Raw genomic sequence first — 19,266 nt, forward strand, 5'->3', positions numbered from 1 at the left:
GTTTACTTTGACTTTATTGGGTCCCCCCAAAAAGTGATAAATCACTGTTGAGTCAAATGGTATAAAATACATTCTTTTGTTTGTTTGCTTTTTTTATGTTGAAAGGTTTAAAACTTAGCAGTTTCTTAGCAAAAAAGTAACTTCACACATTATTTAGAGCAGAAAACTTAAGATGCTTAATTTTATGTTATTTTGTTTAATTCTTTATCCTTTAATTTTTTTTTCTTTCTGTTTTGAATCAGCAGGAAAAAGAACCATTAGCTTAACAGTGGATGGGGAGTTTATATATTGGATCACGACAACAAAGGATGAAACACAAATTTATCAAGCAAAGAAGGGAAGTGGGGCCCTCCTCTCCCAGGTGGAGGCCCCTGGGAGTAAGCACATCTTGGCTTACAGTCCAGCTCTACAGCCTTTTCCAGGTGACAGAGTTGTCCACTCAAGATGCTTGTTGCCTTCCAAGGCTGCCTGTCCCTCCAGTGTCTGTGTTAGGCCCTCACATTCCCACATTCTGTCAGGCCTGGCTGCTGTTTACCCAGACAAATGCATGCGGCTTGGACTGCGGTAGCTAACATTAGATGTGGGAACCTATGACCTGTTCTGTCCACTTGTCCTCTGTCCCTTCTGTCTGGTTTAGGCCTTTCAGTAGTGTCAAAAGCATTGCATAAAACTCTCTTGCAAGGTCAAGTACTGTGTTTGTCAATCTATCATGTGTTATGTATTACATAAATTAAGCAGACTGCCCTCTGAGGCATATTAAGAGCAGTTCTTTGGGAAGAAGGGAAATTACTTGAGTAGAAGTTCAGATTCATGTTATGATAGAGGAGTGTCAGATAAGTAGTGGAGGGAAAACAAGAATGATTATTTTTCTTAGTTGTTCTAAATGTAAGGTTGTTCCCAATAACAGCAACAAGGAATTTTATTATGCATGCTTGTGTGTGTGTGGTGGGCTATGTACGTTAAGTGGAAGAGCAAATTGTAGCACAAAATAAATAGTACAGTGAAAGTTTGTGGTTAAACAAGAAAATAAAGCATCCTATGCACGTCCGAAAAAAAAAAAAAAAGGAAAGAAATAACAGCTCACACCTAACAGAAAAGAGTAGCATGAGTTTTTATTACAGAAACTCATTACAGTCTAAGATGCTAGCATTAACGTGCAAAGAAGCTTCCCCTTTACCAAACTGTTGGTCCATTTGGGAAGAGTGTTTTACCTCCATCTGCTGGAGACGTTAGGCAATTATTTTGCTCCTGAGAGCACCTTCAAAATGTAGAGGATTTGAAAAGGGAAACAAAGGAAGGGAGATGGGGGTTATGGACAGGGAGTGAAATCTTTTCTTCTGTACCAAATGACATTTCCAACATGTCAACACACCTACCATATTAGTTGAATGAAATCAAATAACATTAATCTTTGAGTAAATTTTTGGCCCTGTTTTTCCTAATCTAATAATCCCATTGTTTACTTAGACCAGACATCAGCACAAATGAATAGCATCATGTAAGTGAAGAGTGGCCCTTCTGTAGCATTAGCGAAATTATATTTGTTTTAGGTTTTCCCAGTGTCCTCAAAGTTAGACTCACAGGCTCTTTGTGCATTCCCTTTCCCCAGGAGTCAACGGTGTAGGTGAACATGCTTAGCTCTGGAATCCATAACTAGAATCTCCACATTAGGGTAATTTCTCAACAGTTTATGCTCTATGGTAATAGATAATACCCATTTGAAATGTGGATCCTGAGGAAGTGGAATGATACAAAAATATCTGTGAACTAGATAACCGTCTCAGTGGAAGAACTGGGAAGGGAGGAGGAGTGGGCTCCATCAAGTGTTTGGTGCTCAGACATCCCTCTCCCCAGATTCTTGTGAGGTGCAAGAGCACATTTATAGTTTGAAAAGCACCAGTTAGTAAAGACTGTGACTGAAATGTGTCACTCTCTTCCACACTTCTACTATTTCATATAATTTTAAAACATTTTTTATTTATTATGTGTGTGTGTGTGTATGTGTGTGTGTGTGTGTGTGTGTGTGTGTGTGAGAGAGAGAGAGAGAGAGAGAGAGAGAGAGAGAGAGAGAGAGAGAGAGAGAGAGAGAGAGAGAATTCAGGAGCATACTTGCCATGATGTGTCAGTAGAGGTCAAAGGACAGTTTTTAGGAGTTCTTTCTCTTCTTCTACTGTAGTTTCTGAAGATCCAACTCAGATTGCCAGATTTGTAGGAAGTGCTATCTTGCCAGAACTCCTACTCTATTTTCTCATTACCTGTCTTTTATTTTATTTTATAAACTAGGGATTTCATTAGCATATTGACAGCTGTATGCATCAGAACTTGTTTGTAAACGCATGTGCACTTGCCAGTGACCATATCAGTGAAGAAAACGTCTCTTTCTAACCAGTCATTATTTGCATATACATCTGTGTAGAGATTCTATGAGCCTCTCCCACTTTCAGGACAGGGTGTCAACGTGCCAAATTTTGTGGTGATCCTGTGCATATGGTCACAGCTACAGTGAACTTAAGAGTGCAATACCATGTCATACACAGATATTAGCATCAAAGCCTTGACTCTCTTGAGCCTCTGCCTTGCAGGCGCTATTATCACAAGCATGTGCCACCATGCTAGCTAGCCTCAAACTTGGCTAGCATGCCGTTTAGCAAGTTCTTATAAGATTGCTCCTGCCCCTAGTAATGATTGCTGCATCTCAGACAGGGAGACTGTGAGGGTCGGGGATGTATTACAGAGCATTTGCCCTTCATTATCAGTGAGGTAAAGCCACTTTGCAGGGTTCACAAAGTAGACACCTACCAAGATTGTGCCCTGCAACTGAACTTTGGGAACTGAGTCTCCTCTGGGCATTCTATCCTAAACATCGGACAAGTGTGAGTATAGAGAACAGGAGAAATACACTGGGGAAGATCCAGGACAGTTTGACAAAGCTAGGTTCTCAAAGTAGATACAACATCACTTACTATTCCTTCTTTTATCTTATTTTAGATAAGGCATATCTGTCTCTAGCTTCAGATATGGTAGAAGCAAGTATATTGAATGCCACCAACACCAGCCTCACACTCAAGTTACCTCCAGTCAAGACAAACCTCACGTGGCATGGTATTACCAGCCCTACACCAACATACCTGGTTTACTATATGGAAGCTAATAGAGCAAACAGCTCTGACAGGAAACCCCAAGTGCTGGTAAGCTTAGAACTGGCTGCTTTTGTCTTTATAAGACGCCTTTTCTTGATGTAAACCTTTCAACTATGTGCTGACAAAGACATTTTCAACTTCTTTGTTTTAAAACTTCTTCCAGCCAATGACTGATTGATTGAAGCATATTGGTTTCTAGGCTTCTTGCCTGGGAGTAAGTTAAACATTATGGGAACTGATTAACACCATCTATGGGTTGTCATGGTAACTGCTTCTTGCAGGTCCTGAGAGAACCAAGTTTATTCCCCTCCACCACTGTCCCCACGAGTGATAGAGTCTGTTTCTATGAGCTAGCCATTAAATAGAAGAGCCAAGGATCGAGTCAGGCAGGGGGGATGTGACTATTTTGTGTCCTTTTCTAACACTCGTCTAATATAAAATGTATCTTTGTCTGTTTGTTCTGTGTGCTGTGGCATGTACACTATGAACTCCATCTTCCTGTTCTCTATCATCCCACCTCCTTTTGTGGAACTGTAGACGTACAGTACGCAGTGCACTCATTATTTCTCTCTGTCTCCTTGAGACATCATTTTACTGTCTAGTCCTAACTGGCAGAAAACTAGCCACATAGCCCAGGTTGGCCTTGAGTTTACTGCGGATGCCTTGCTTTCAGAGTCATGGTCTTCCAGGCATATATCACTGTGCCTGGGTGTAGCTATTTCTTGGATGACTGTATTGTCACTATTTCCTTCAATCCCGGTGTATCTGGTTGGTGTTTGGTCATTCGGGAAATGGAACAATCTGTGTCCAATATTTTGCTTCATACTTGTTTGATTTGACCCATTGAAAGAAGGGAGATTGATCATCAGCTTTAGGAATTAGACACTGTGTATTGTCGCAAAGTGTACATTATGCTGAACAGGTTATGTTGTGGTGCAGGACATTTTTAGTATTAGACCAACTCTAGTTTCCTGACTGTAATTGATTAAGAAAGGTGTAAGTCAGTGGTTTTGAACCTTGGCTTCACACAAGACCACTCAGTCAGAATTGCCAAGAGTGGCACCAAAGTACGTGTTCAGAAACCTACTTGGAGGGTTCTAAAGCAAGGCAGCATCGAGAACCAGAGCCTCCGGGATGCTGGTAAGTCCACTGGACTTGATTTCTGAGGATGTTTAACTGCTTTTGATTGATCTTTCATTATGTTCACATAAGCTTGCAAACTGACAATCCCACATTGTGGGGCAATAAGAATGAAACTCGGTTTCTCTCCGGGATCTCATGCCTTGTGTGGTGAGTCATTCCACATTTGCCGAGAGGTGCTTGCTAATCATCTTTCACTAATGCATGGAGATAGTAAGCGAGTCACGTCTGGTAGATAAAGACAGAGGTATCACGGATAGTCCAGAATCACTGTTTTGAGGCATTTGTATGAAATACAAGAATGGAATACTTAATGAAAAATTCAATCACAGGAATCACAGGAGAATGTAGCTTGGATTGAAGGACTGCAGCCTTTTTCAACGTATGTGATTCAGATAGCTGTGAAGAACTATTACTCAGATCCTTTAGAACATTTATCTCTGGGAAAAGAGATTCAAGGAAAAACTAAAAGTGGAGGTGAGTCGTGGACTACTGTGGGTTTCTGGTGCGCAATTCTTGATATGTGTGATGCCCGTGTCTGTGTTTTTTTTTTTTTTTTTTTTTTATCTGAACGCTAAGTAATCACCATTATGGGGGTGCTTAAAGTTCAGCAAGGACTGTGAACTCTGGGAAAACCCTTTAGCAACTTGATCCTGGCTCTAACCCTTGACAGGACTGAGTCATAGCCAGAAAAGCACAGAGAAAGGAGAAGGTAAGCCACTGAGATGTAGATTGACCAAGGAACACATGCTTTGGTCCTGCCACTCAGTGTCACTCTCCTCCTATGTAACCAGAGATTTCTTCACATGTGACAAGGCAGGAAAACCTAGATATAATATGAAATGTGCCCTGTGCCCCGGGGCTTAAAGTAATGCATCCTCACACTCTTCGAAATTATAGATGGAGAATCTGAGGGCTGGAAATCCTTGCTTTCAGCTGTTTTTGATGGTTGCCCCAAAGCTCGAATTTCATAGTTCATCACGGCCCGTAGACTTGAGCTGGGGTAAGAGGAGAATTTGGTCATTAGGCAAAAATAGACAACATCTTTTCAGGCAGCCTGCTCACTTCCCATTATGTAAGTGGCCAACTTTCCTTTGGACTTCTGTAATCCGTTCTGCTCACATGACAGCACTGCTTCTCCACTGACTGTCTAGCTTCTTTCCACCACCTAGCCTTGGTGCAATGTCCCTTATCCTTCGATGCCATTTATTTCAGTGCCTGGGGCAGTTTGTCATATCAACGCAACTGTGCTGTCGGATACCAGTCTCCTTGTGTTCTGGACAGAATCTCATAAGCCTAACGGACCCAAAGAGTCGATCCGCTATCAGTTGGTTATGTCGTACCGGGCTCCAATTCCTGAGACTCCCCTAAGACAGGATGAATTTCCAAGTTCCAGGCTTTTTCTACTTGTCACTAAACTGTCTGGTGGACAAATCTATGTGCTGAAGGTATTGAGTTTCCTGGCCACTTCAAATTTCCACATTCAAGCTCCTGTTCTGAGAAGACTAAGTTACCTTTTCCTTTTTTGTTTGTTTATTTTAACAAAAAGGTTCTGGCCTGCCACTCGGAGGAAATGTGGTGTACTGAGAGTCACCCCGTCAGTGTAAGCATGTTTGACACACCAGAGAAGCCTTCTGCCTTGGCTCCAGAGAACACTAGTCTTCAGTTAGAATGGAAGGCTCCGTCTAACATTAACCTCACCAGATTTTGGTTTGAACTCCAGAAGGTAGACTTTTGATGAAAATCTTATTTTATGATCTTCACTAAGCTGGAAAGATAGAGTTCTGTCCAGAATAGGATCCACAGTTGAGTTTGCTCTGAAGGAATGTCAGTGTGGTTCAAGGGTAAAGGTGTTCATGTCAAGCCTGAGGTCTTGAGTTTGATCCATGAGACCCACAAAGAAGAAGGAGAGAACATGTTCTCGAAACTTTTACTCAGATGTCTAGTCAAATCTTGGTACATGTGTATCTCCACTCTAACCCCTTCCCACACTAAATAAGTGTAATAAAAGTTGACTTTCAGAAGACTCATATAGGGGCTGGGGAGATAGCTCAGGACTTCAGAGCACTCACTGACTGCCATTTCAGAGGACACAATTCAATTCCCACGTGGCTACTCATAACTGTCTCAGGGGACCCAACTCCCTCTTCTGGCCTCCAAAGAAAACCAGGAACACACATGTATGAATATAGATTCAGGCCAACCACCCCTACCCATAAAGTTATAACAACCTATAGAACTGTGAGTCATCTTAACTAAGGTTATATTAAATAAACATTAGTTATTAATAAACTTCATTTATACATTTTCACCTTTAAAATAACAATTGGGTGTTTCCTATAAAAACATATATATAAACCAACAAGCGAAAAGCCAAAACCTTGTTAAGAAGTGTGTTTTCAACATGTAGGTAGGGTGCAGCAACAGAAGAGATGAAGCTGCTTTATTCCCAAACTAGTTTTCTGTGAATACATGGAGTTTAAAACGTTCCTTTATTCGGAATTCCTCATGATCTATTCAATCAGTACCCAAGCTGACTTTGAAGATGTCAGTTAACTGGGCCCTGTATAGGAAATTCATGCCGACATTCACAGTGGTGCACAAGAATAGATTGTTAAGATATTGTTATTGCTATTTGTCATTCTTACCAATGCTTGGTTGTGCACATGTGTGGGGTTTCCAGACTTACGTTGATACAGTCGTAAAGACTGAGGCTGTCTCGTTTGGAAGTTGCTTAAAGCCAATTAGAACTGTAGAGGTCTCACCTTTTCTTTAAAAGTGGAGTAGTTCCATTTCTCACATTCATTGCTTTTAAAACAAAAATGTAATTGATTGTTTGATAATTTCATACATGAAAGTTGTATATTTCGGTTGCATTCACACCATTCCCTTCTTGTACGTCCTCCCACTTCCTCTTGACAGTTTTGCCTGAGGATATTTCCTATATTGACTTAATCTCTCTACCATTCCTCTCTCTTACCCCCTCTGTCTGGAAATCCCCTTGCCAAGACATCCCTGTCCTACATTCCTGTTTATCTTAGAAACCTGCTGAGTTTAAGCAGAGTTGCGTTCTTGTACACAGTGTGGAGCTGTTTACTGGATTATGGTCAACTTACCTGTCTCCACCCTTGAAGAAAAATAACTCCTTTCCCCCAGCAGCCGTTAATTGTGAGTCGGACACAGGGAAGGGACCCTAAGTGTCCTTTTCTCATCTGTACTCACGTGCTGACATTAGGATCTTGTTCTTATCCGACTCCTTTCTATTGCCCTCTTTGCCTGTCTCTGTCCCTTCCTCTCTCCAACAATACCTGTTGTATTAGAATGGCAGCTTGTATTCGGACAGATTACATCAGGCCAGCATAGTTCCTTGGGAGAGATTTATTGGGGGAGAAGGGAAAAGAAAAAAGGACAGGGGGGCGATGAAGGATAAGACAGAGTGAAGGTCGGGTGGGGGGGGGGACTCTGCCTTCTATTTGGGCCGTGATGTAGTCACATGCACTGCTGTACACAGGTAAGAACAGGCAGGTTAACAATGGGAATGTATGGCAGTTGCCATGGCAACAGGTCCTTGTCATCTAAGGCTGATGTCATCACCAGATTCGGACGGAGGGTGTAGGCTCTGATGCCCACAGTAAGCCCTCTGCTTTTATGTCATGTACATTCCACTGTTCCCTCCCATCGCGTGTAGGTTTTCTCTTTGTAGGTTTGTAAAACTTACTATATCAGATGCATGTTTGTGATTTGCTCTTTTTGGATAAGAGTGAGAAAATAGAGCATCAAATATTGAATATATATCTTTATCTCCCTTTTTTTATACTGAAGCTGTTTTAATGACTTACCTATTTGAAATGATGATTTTATAAAAATCAGGCTAAATTGAAGAGATTGGAGGATTGTTCTCCTTTGGACTTACTTAGGTAAGCTGAATTCAGTTCAGTGTCAAGTCAAGGGGAGAGGATGCCTTTTGGATTGGAGAAGATGTGAGGAATGACAACGCAGGTACCCCACTGTCCACCTATTTTTTCCAGAACAGATCCATCATGGGCCACACTGAGAAAGCCGTGAAGCTGCTTGGGTGTGTGGTAATACACACTTTTAATTACAGGATATGGAAGGAGGAGGTAGGAGGACCATGAGTTTGAGACCATCTTAGTTTGTGCACAGCGAGACTCTGCTTTTGAAACACTCTATCATGAAGTTGACAGTAGTCCTTTCTGTGTATGTGACTATCTGTAGTACACGATCTGGGACAGAATGGGGGGATCTGCCTCTGAACCGTGGCTGGATGACTTCCACCGGGAAGCTCCTTCACTTTTGAGAAACTTAAACTTGTTTAATGACAAGATGGCTGGCAACGATCCCATAACTCCACACTGAGACTCTTGGAGGATGAAGAGTGAGGAAGACAGTGATCGTTTTAATTCAACTTTTCTTATAAATGGAAAAACACCATGGTGAATTTAGCATTGTGACACAATTTTCATGCCTGTAAAATAAAGACATCAGAACATAAGCCGAGGGTTTATTTATTTGTTTGAGACAAGATCTTTTTTTTATTATTTTATTATTTTTTATTTTTTAAACTTTATTTTAAAAAATAAAGATAAAAGAAAAAAATTTTAATCATTTTTACATAAATGTATACAAATACAATTTTGTCAGTGCTTAGCTTTTTTTTTTTTTCTTTTTTTTAAGGTTTGATACTCTGCATTAAGGTCTTACTATTTACAATGAGCAAAAAGTACATGTAAAACAGGGTGTAACCTGGAATTAGTCAACGTTTTCTTGGTGTGTAAGGATTGAGCATGACTTTTTTTTGTTTGTTTGTTTTCTTTTCTTTTTTTCTTGAACTTCACACAGTCTGTGAGTTGTTTCTGGGGCAGTCCGAGCCTCTGGGGTTAGCATCCCACTATCAGTGACTACATATTATGTCTGTTCTTTTGTGACTAGGTTATCTCACTCAGGATGATATTCTCTAGATGCAGCCATTTTCTTAAGAATTTTAAGTCATTGTTTCTGGTGGCTGAGTAGTATTCCATTGTGTAAATGTACCACAATTTTTGTATCCATTCATCTACTGAAGGACATCTGGGTTCTTTCCAGCTTCTGGCTATTATAAATAGAGCTGTTATGAACATTGTGGTGCATGTATCTTTATTGTATATTGGAGCGTCTCTGGGGTATATGCCCAGAAGTGGAATAGCTGGATCTTCAGGTAGTACTATGTCCAATTTTCTGAGGAATTTCCAGAGTGGTTGTATCAGTTCACAACCCCACCAACAGTGGAGAAGTGTTCCTCTTTCTCCACAACCTCGCCAGCATCTGCTGTCATCTGAGTTTTGGATCTTGGCCAATCTGACTGGTGTGAGGTGTAATCTCAGGGTTGTTTTGATTTGCATTTCCCTGATGGCTAAGGATGTCCAGCACTTCCTTAGATGTTTCTGAGACAAAATCTTATCCAGCCTACACTACTCTTGAATTTTTATATAGTTGAAGATAACTTTGACCTTGAACTTCTGCTACTTCCTCCTGTCCCACCTTCTGCATGCTGGGATTAAGGTGTACACTACCTCGCCTGGATTGCTATGTTGAGGAGGTACCAGTGCATTATTATCTTTCATTTCTTCCCCTATCCGAGAGGCAACAATAGCATCTCCTTCTTCTTGACTTTACACTGAACTGCATTAAGTTTATTTAGGTAAGTCCAAAAGAGAAGAATCCTTCAATCTTTCCAGTGTAGCCTTATTTTTATAAGGTCAACATGTCAAATAGCGAATCATTAAAACCATTTCAATGTAAAAAACTTATACATAACTTATACATAGGTAGGCACGTTACCAATTTAGTTACATCCCCAAGCCTTAAGCTATTTTTTAAAAAATCTGTTTCTGAATTACATAGATTAAAAAAAAACAAACTAAAAAGTGTATATAAGCAGAACATATTCCATTTAAAATTAGGGAAATAATTTTATTTTGGCTTGTTGTCAAAGAAATCCATTAAACTGTGTTTTTCCCTTTAATTTTTGACTTTCTGCTGAAATTACATATGTCTGAAGTTTTGATCTATCAGATACTATAGGTTATACACGCTCCAAAACTGCACAGACAGCCAGCCAGACATTCAATATCACTGGGGTAGCCTTCACCCTTGCCCTTGTTTGCTTCTGACAAGGGAACAGTGCCAGCTCCCTGTGATATTTTTCTGGGATAGCCAACAGATAGCTGCCAAGTTGGTCTGCCCAGAACATTCACTACTGCAGTGAGGCCAGTCCGCTGCCAGTTTTCCAGCAAGTGCTCCCCATGACCATCTCACCTGCATCTGAGGAGCCCCGCTGATGCTGTAGACCGCTGAGTCCCCTAGTCCAGTCTCTAAGGGTAATTTACACACCATATAGTTAAGAAGGCAGGACCTAAACTAGTTAAAGATTTTAGCTGCAAGTAAAATTTCTCTCTCTTCTCCTCCTTCTATACCTGTCCTCTCTCCTTCTTTACCTTTTCCTCCCCCTTACACACACACACACACACTCACACACACACACACTCACACACACTCACACACACACTCACTCACACACACTCACACACACTCACACACACTCACACACACACACTCACACACACTCACACACACTCACACACACACACTCACACACACTCACACACACACTCACATACACACTCACACACACACACACTCACACACACACTCACACACTCACACTCACACACACACACTCACACACACTCACACACACACTCACACACACACTCACACACACACACACTCACAAACACATTCACACACTCACACTCACACACACACTCTCACACACACACTCACACACACACACACTCACACACACACTCACACACACACACACTCACACACAGTCATACACACACACTCACACACACACACATTCAGTTTGAATACACGTTGCATTGAATGGCCTGCTTCATTAAGCTGTTTCATTATGTGTCAGTGGGATTGACATATTCATGTTTAGTGCAGGCAGTGCCTTGAATAATGTTTCTGCTGCCTATTATTTTATTTCTCCTCTCTAGCCCTCTGGTTTTTTTTTTTTTTTGTTTTTGTTTGTTTGTTTGTTTGTTTTTGTAATTACCTCCTGAAATAGATATTCCTAACCTTAGTAGAAGCCAGTGTGAAGTGTCTATCTGATGATATGATATGACTTCATGAGGGCAGGATGAAAAAGGAGAAGCAGAGGAAAGGTTATTTATGGAAACTGACCTTAGGAAACACTACCAAGAAAAAGACACTAGGAATGCTTGACAAAATGTCACAGCCTTTGTCTCTCCTGTTCATATACAAAACCAAAAAGCAACAAAACAATAACAAAAAACCACTCAATATTGTCAAGTAATGAATTTTAAGGACATAAATAGAAAGATTTTAAAAATTATTTCATTTATTTATATTCCAAATGTCTCCTCCTAGTCCCCTCTTCCAAAGTTCTTTACCCCCTTTCCTCCCCTTTGCCTCTGAGAAACTGCTTCCCATCCCAACCCCACATCCCCTTTCCCTGGGACACATCAGGTCTCTACAGGACCAGATGCATTCTCTCCCACTGAGAACAGATAAGGCAATCTGCTGGTACATACATATGTGCATGTGTGTGTGGGGAGGAGGGTCATGGGCCAGCCCATGTATGCTCTTTGGCTTAGTCTCTGGGAGCTCTGAGGGGTCCCAGTTACTCAATACTGTTGGTTTTTCTTTGGGGTTGCCATCCCCTTCAGCTCCTTCAATTCTTCCCCCAATTCTTCCATAGAGGTCAAACAAAGATTTTTAAAAAGTAATTTCACACAGAGAAGAAGCTTCACTTAGTTGAGCTTAAAGACTATCAGATATGTAAAACTGAACGGGAGGGAGATTTCCTGTTCTTACTGTCTAACCTGCCGAGGACCTGTGTGTGGTGGGCCAGGGCTGCCCTTTCTGTAGGCCTTTAGGCTAAGGATCAGTGTAAGGCATGGCCAGCATGTATCTGAGGACAACATTAGAGGAAGATCCCAAATGTTTTTGCTTGTCAATGGACTTCAGCGGAGAGTCAAACATATAAAATAATGACTTTAAAATGAACAAGCCCCTGGAATTGAGGCTGTCCTTGAACGAGTCCATCCTTGTTCTGTGTGACGCCCATTCTTAGCCATTCCGCCTGAGCGTGAGTGTTTGCATCTAGGGAGAACACCGTGTCTCACCTCTGACTCTTCCCCACTGAACAGACTTAGAGATGCTCCACCTTGCACTAATTATAACTTGAACCAAGAAACAAGGGGGCTTTGTCTGATGAGGGTAATGGTTGGAACTAAACACCACGAAGAAGTTCTTACTTTTCATGTAAATAAATTTAACTTTTAATCAAGTTCTACGTTCAAGAGTCTCTGAGAAGAGTAAAAATTTTTATCTATTCTTCTTTTTCCAGTGGAAATACAGTGAGTTTTACCATGTCAAAGCTTCATGCAGCCGAGGTCCAGTTTACGTCTGTAATGTCACAGATCTGCAGCCTTACACTCCTTATAACGTGCGAGTGGTGGTGGTCTATACGACAGGAGAGAACAGCTCCTCCGTTCCAGAGAGCTTCAAGACAACAGGTGGGTATTAGCATAAATTGTTAGTGTGTATTATTAACTAATATATTACATATGTGCGTAATGCAAACATCTCTGCTCTTTTCTCATCTCTCAATTCCACCAATTGTATTCTAGACGCACACTTTAAAAATATATAACTACTTTTCCTTTATGTATGTTAGTGTTTTGTCTGAGTATATGTGTGTGTGTGTGTGTGTACCTGCCTGTGTATTTAGTGGTGTTACCAGGGTCCAACTATTAGACAGAAGAGGGCGTTGGATCTTCTAGGACTGTAGTTACAGATGTCTGTGAGTCACTGTGTGGGTACTGGGAACAGAAACTGGGTCCTCTACATGACTAGCAAGTGCCCTTAATCTCTAAGCCATCTCTGTGTTTTCCCGAGAGTCATTACTATGTCTGTAGCCTAAGCGAATAGACTACAGAGACAGGAGTCATACAGGAAGGAGCAAGAACAGGCCGGCTAGTGTCTGTAGGACCTGAGATGGGCAGAACTATGTCTTCTTTCAGTTTTCTGATACCCTCTCGAGCTATCGTTTTGCAGCAAGAACTGTATAAAATAGGGTAACAGGATGCTCAAGAAATATGTACAAAATAAATTTTACGATCCAAATGCTAAAATGAAGAAACAAGGATGCTGGAGAGATGGCTCAGTGGTTAAGAGCACTGGCTGCTCTTCCAGAGGTCCTAAGTTCAATTCCCAGCAACCACATGGTGGCTCACAACCATCTGTAGTGAGATCCAGTGCTTTCTTTTAGTGTGTCTGAAAAGAGTTACAGTGTACTCATGTAATAAAGTAACTAAATCTTAAACAAACAGACAGACAGACAGACAAACACAAACCCAGCCAAGCCCTACAGTTCTATCCTAAAGTTCTAGTCAATTAAGATTCTGAACGCCGAAAGTCCAGGCTGACTTCTGAAAAAGTAGAGGGCCAAAGGTTCCAAAAAGTGTGACTGCTTTTAAATTTGTATTATCACTTATTTTGCCTGGAGGTAAGAGATATGATTAGAGTTCCCACTAAATAGCCAACCCATCACTAATGAAAGGTTCAGAAATTCATGTAAAAATCTATGTTTCAGGGCTGGGGAGACAGCTCTAGCAGAAAAGTGCTTTCCAGGTAAGTGTGAGGATCTGGGTTCAGTTCCCAGAACCTGTGCCAAATATCTGAATGTGTTAGAGCACTTGGCAGCCCAGTGATGGCAAGTAGATACCGGTAGATCTCAGGGACAGCCAGCCTAGTCCAGCGAATGAGGACCAAAACTTTAGGTCGACCTCTGGCTTCCATATAAATAAGCACATGTAAATGTACACCCACGCACGCACACACACACGCACAGCATTTTGATCAGAATATTCCTTTAAAACATTTATCGTCTTCAGCGTATCTCAGAGAAAGATAACTAATGCCAAACACTTTGTACTTCCAATATATCAATCAGTTTCCTCTTTTTTTCTCATAAAGCTGGAGTTCCGAGCAAACCAGGCATTCCTAAGTTATTAGAAGGGAGTAAAACTTCAATCCAGTGGGAAAAGGCAGAAGACAATGGGGGCAGATCGATGTACCACACCCTTGAGATCAGGTATGTGTTACACGGTGCCTCATGTACCCCAAAAACTAAGTAGTCAGTCACAAAGGTGGTCAAAAACAATAATCCCGTCAAAGCACATTTATATAGAAAAATGAATCTTTATGGATTTTTGTTTCACAAGGTTTGTCTTACCCATTTCCTGAAGTCAGACACGGCCTTCTAATTAAAAAACGCACCAACCAGGTCACTCTCGGAAATCCGAAACTGCTCATTGAGACTTCACAGAAACTGCTCTCTCAGAACTTACACAACGGATATTTACTTAATATCTACTCTGCTTAAGAAGCAGACGGTTGGTGTTAGACAGCAAATGCATGGGGACGGATACATTTTGCTTTAGCAAAGTTGAATGCTCTCAGGTGAAAGGTGTCAGAAAGATACGTATTTTTTTCCAGAGTCTGAGACGAGGGAGACGGCTGGAATGACGTGTAGCCAATAGGTCTGTGGGCTTTTCTGTCTGATGTCAACAGATGAGTGTGCTTCCAAAGACCGAGAATGTGCTGTCGCCTAGAACCAGCAGCTGAGAAGCACATGTATCTTCAGACCCAGCCAGTTTTCAGAGTTCAGTGAGGGAACTGGCCCCGAAGGACTGACCTCAAGCCAGCTTGGGGGGAGAAATCCAAATCCCAAAGACACTCCCCTCACGGGACTATGAGGCCATCTTTAAGAGGTTCCAAGGACAGAAGTCACTTCCATAATTATAGTCCTGGCAACTTGAGCTTTAGGTCTATTTTTGCTTCGTCTTTACCCTGGCATCTCCAGAATCTTAAAAAATTTCCTGCTCATGTTAGGAAATTCTTTGGGCGACATTTTTAGTTACAATTTTCAAAAAATCTTTTGCCACCGTTTTTTCGCACAGTAAAATATGTTGAAGAAGTATCTTGGTGGCTTTTGACTATGACAGAGTGTAATATCCAGGCCACAACTTCATTCTTGCTGGGACTACTTCGTGTGTTCCCCTCAGGAAGACCTTACATGTGTAATTTTACCTAAATTGTTTGCATACCCTTGTGCTGGAGCTCCGCTCTTGGTATTATAATATTGTCATTTCAGGCAGGACAGAGTGTTGTCATATGATTATCTCTAAAAAAGGATACTTTAATTAGACTCTATTTTTTTTAATCACCCACCTTCACTCATACATGCTGATAATTTTGGTAGCTAAACTATCTGTCAATACACCAACTTTATTAAGTATTATAATATTGTCCTTTCAGCTTTAAATTCTACATTTTATCTATATATGACATAAGTAAATTACAGGTGACACAGGAGACTGAAAATAAAAAAAATATATATGGCAAGTATGGTATTCAAACCTGTAATTCAAGAGTTCAGAAGGCAAGGACTGAAGGATTATGTGTTCAAGGGCATCCTGGCTTCAGAAATAGCTCTGTTAAAAAACCCCAACCAACCTACCAACCAACCTACCAACCAACCAACCTACCAACCAACCTACCAACCAACCAACCTACCAACCAACCTACCAACCAACTAACCTACCAACCAACCTACCAACCAACCTACCAACCAACCTACCACCCAACCTACCAACCAACTAACCTACCAACCAACCTACCAACCAACCTACCAACCAACCAACCTACCAACCAACCAACCTACCAACCAACCTACCACCCAACCTACCAACCAACTAACCTACCAACCAACCTACCAACCAACCTACCAACCAACCTACCAACCAACCTACCAACCAACCTACCAACCAACCTACCAACCAACCTACCAACCAACCTACCAACCAACCTACCAACCAACCAACCTACCAACCAACCTACCAACCAACCTACCAACCAACTAACCTACCAACCAACCTACCAACCAACCTACCAACCAACCAACCTACCAACCAACCTACCAACCAACCTACCAACCAACCAACCAACCAACCAACCTACCAACCAACCTACCAACCAACCTACCAACCAACTAACCTACCAACCAACCTACCAACCAACCTACCAACCAACCTACCAACCAACTAACCTACCAACCAACCTACCAACCAACCTACCAACCAACCAACCTACCAACCAACCTACCAACCAACTAACCTACCAACCAACCTACCAACCAACCTACCAACCAACTAACCTACCAACCAACCTACCAACCAACCAACCCACCAACCAACCTACCAACCAACCAACAAAAACAAACAAACAACCAAACAAGTAAACATAAAGACTAGGGAGATGGCTCAGAGGATAAGAATACTTACTGAGAAAACATAAGGACATGAATTTGGATCCTCAGACTCCACACATAAAGCCAGGTGTGACTGTGTACAGGCTTAGAACACTGGCCCAGCTTGCTGGCTACTAGTCTACCATCAGGTTCAGTGACAAACCCTGTCACACAAGAATAAGGCAGAAAGTGATAGGGCAGGATACCTAATGTCTTTCTATGGCCTGGACAACCATACAGGGCAATATACATACATGCATGTATAAACCACATATACATGCAGAAAAAATAGATTAATAAATGGAAAAGAAAAAAGTGCAAACCTTTGAGCTAAAAACTGTGAAGTAATTATGTGTTTGGAGATCAGCAATTTCCTGCATTTTAAATAGTAGGAATGGGGTCACCATCTTTCTCTTTTTATGGGTTGAGTTGTTTTGCTCATGAATCATTAAGACTTTAATAAACATGCTGTGTTCTGCAGCAAATTATGCAACAGAGGTAAGGTCCAGGGTCTAGTGTGTGATAAGTTACTAGAAATAACTCCACACTGTTGTGTACTGTTGGTGTCTATTAATCTACTGTTTCTTTGGCAGAGAAGGCATTTCAAATGACTCCCAGAACCAGAATTTGAGGTGGAAGGTGGTGTTTAATGGGTCCTGCGGTAGCATTTGCACATGGAGGTCCAAAAACCTAAAAGGAACATTTCAGTTCAGAGCAGTAGCTGCAAATGATATTGGATTTGGAGAATATAGTGAGATAAGTGAAGATATTACATTGGTGGAAGGTATGTTAACATGTATGTCTGTACATTAGTTTATTACATAAATATTTAATGCCAAAGATAGATACATTCTTAGTATTAGCAGCAGATATGAACAGATACAGTGACTGAACAACCAACCATGCAAGCTACTACATGGTTCAGTTTATTTGGTGTATTCTTCTTAAAATTTCTTTCTTTTCTTTTTTTTTTTTTTTTTTTTTTTTTGGTTTTGATTTCTTGTGGTTTTATTGAGATGGTATTTTTCTGTGTAACAGCTCTGGCTGTCCAGAACTCACTTTGTAGACCAGGCTGGTCTTGAACTCTTGAGAGCTGGAATGAAAGGCATGTGCCACCATGCCCAACTTTAAAACATCATTCTTATCACTTCTCAGTTATTGGTACCGTAGTAAACTATGTCATCCTCCATTAATCAGAAATTTTAAAAATTCCCTCACAGACATACCCATGGAAATCTGAGTGAGACATTTTTTTAATTGGAGGTCCTTCTTCTTTGGTTTGTCAAATAGAAAACAAAACTAATCAGGACTTATAGGCTAGAAACTTCAGTGATACATTTGATCTCTCTCTCTCTCTCTCTCTCTCTCTCTCTCTCTCTCTCTCTCTTTCTCTCCAACAATTGATGTCAATTTCTCTTTTTTAAAAAAATCACATTTAATTCTTTGCTTATGTGCATATATGGACATTTGCCTGCCGTAGTAATATATGTTCAGGTAGAAAACAACTTTTAAGAGTTGGTTCTCTCTTCCTACATTTACCATAGTAATCAAACTCCAATTTTTAGATGTGACAACCACCTTTACCTGGTAAGCTAGCTTGCTGGCTCATCATCTTAATTTCTCACTGATAAGTCTCTACATCTTTATTTCCATGCTGACTTTCTTGATTTTAGATACTCTTTCTTATCTGTGCTTTCTGTCTAACCACACCGAGGACAATTTAGCTCATCCACAAGACAGATCCTTAGCCCATCTTTGAGTAATGTGAAATGGCTCCACTTGCTGATTTCACTGTGGCATGTGAAGCCTCCTAAAACCTGCCATGACACACCCCGCCCATGTGGCTCATGTTCCTAGTATTTGTCCCTGTGACAAAGCTTTTGTCATTGGGTCTTTGGCCTTGTACTTTCTTCAGCTATGACGACTAGTTTACACCTCCCATGCATCCCTTACCTGATGGGCCACTGTGACTGTTTAAATGATTGTTTTTGTCTGAATAGACTGCATCTTGACCTTTATTCAAGTACAATATCACTAGAACCTTTATGTCTTCGATTTCTCATCACACTCATTCTAAGTCTGACTTTTCATATGTCCACTGCGTTCTTGAACTGATTCTCAGTTTGTATCAGTGTGTACAAAGGAGCCCTGTGATTTGATTTATTCTTTAATAAAAGCTGATTCTGATGATATGGTCTTCACTCATCTGGCCGGTGGAAGTTTTTCCCTGTGTGTGTGTGTGTGTGTGTGTGTGTGTGTGTATACGCTTGGGAATAAATGGGACAATTCTGCTTTTTGAGTAAATTAATTTCTTTTCCACTTCTATCTTTAGATGGTTTTTGGATAACAGAAACAACTTTTATACTTACTATCATAGTTGGGATATTTCTGGTTGCTACAGTCCCACTGACCTTTGGTGAGTATCATAGATTTTTACAAGCAGGTAATAAAATGTTTATTAGATCATACTGACTGATTTATTTTTCAGTTTATTTAATTTACTACATGAAGCATAACCTTATTAAATAAGTTTGTAAAGTTCACAGCATTGCCCTTGGCTGTCTTTTCATAGCCACT

The 19,266-nt window shown here is 40.9% G+C and overlaps 1 protein-coding gene and 1 long non-coding RNA gene across 2 annotated transcripts in view; one reads left to right on the forward strand and one right to left on the reverse strand.

Moving 5' to 3' along the window:
* ROS1 (ROS proto-oncogene 1, receptor tyrosine kinase) overlaps positions 1-19,266 on the forward strand; it is a gene marked incomplete at both ends in the record, with an annotated part of 118,169 nt that overhangs the window by 70,186 nt on the left and 28,717 nt on the right. The window contains 9 exons of the mRNA XM_080938115.1: positions 246-422; positions 2,989-3,188; positions 4,613-4,757; positions 5,496-5,728; positions 5,830-6,006; positions 12,724-12,892; positions 14,355-14,472; positions 17,283-17,473; positions 19,022-19,105. Coding sequence (XP_080794241.1) covers positions 246-422; positions 2,989-3,188; positions 4,613-4,757; positions 5,496-5,728; positions 5,830-6,006; positions 12,724-12,892; positions 14,355-14,472; positions 17,283-17,473; positions 19,022-19,105 — 1,494 coding nt within the window. The remainder of the gene's footprint in view (positions 1-245; positions 423-2,988; positions 3,189-4,612; positions 4,758-5,495; positions 5,729-5,829; positions 6,007-12,723; positions 12,893-14,354; positions 14,473-17,282; positions 17,474-19,021; positions 19,106-19,266) is intronic.
* LOC308437068 lies at positions 12,625-14,851 on the reverse strand. The gene is made up of 2 exons (XR_013975550.1): positions 14,614-14,851; positions 12,625-12,878 (listed from the first exon to the last, which is right to left on the reverse strand). It is a non-coding gene; the product is annotated as an uncharacterized lncRNA (long non-coding RNA).

This window comes from Micromys minutus (assembly GCF_963924665.1).
Source record: "Micromys minutus genome assembly, chromosome: 25".
Taxonomy (NCBI): Eukaryota; Metazoa; Chordata; class Mammalia; order Rodentia; family Muridae; genus Micromys; species Micromys minutus.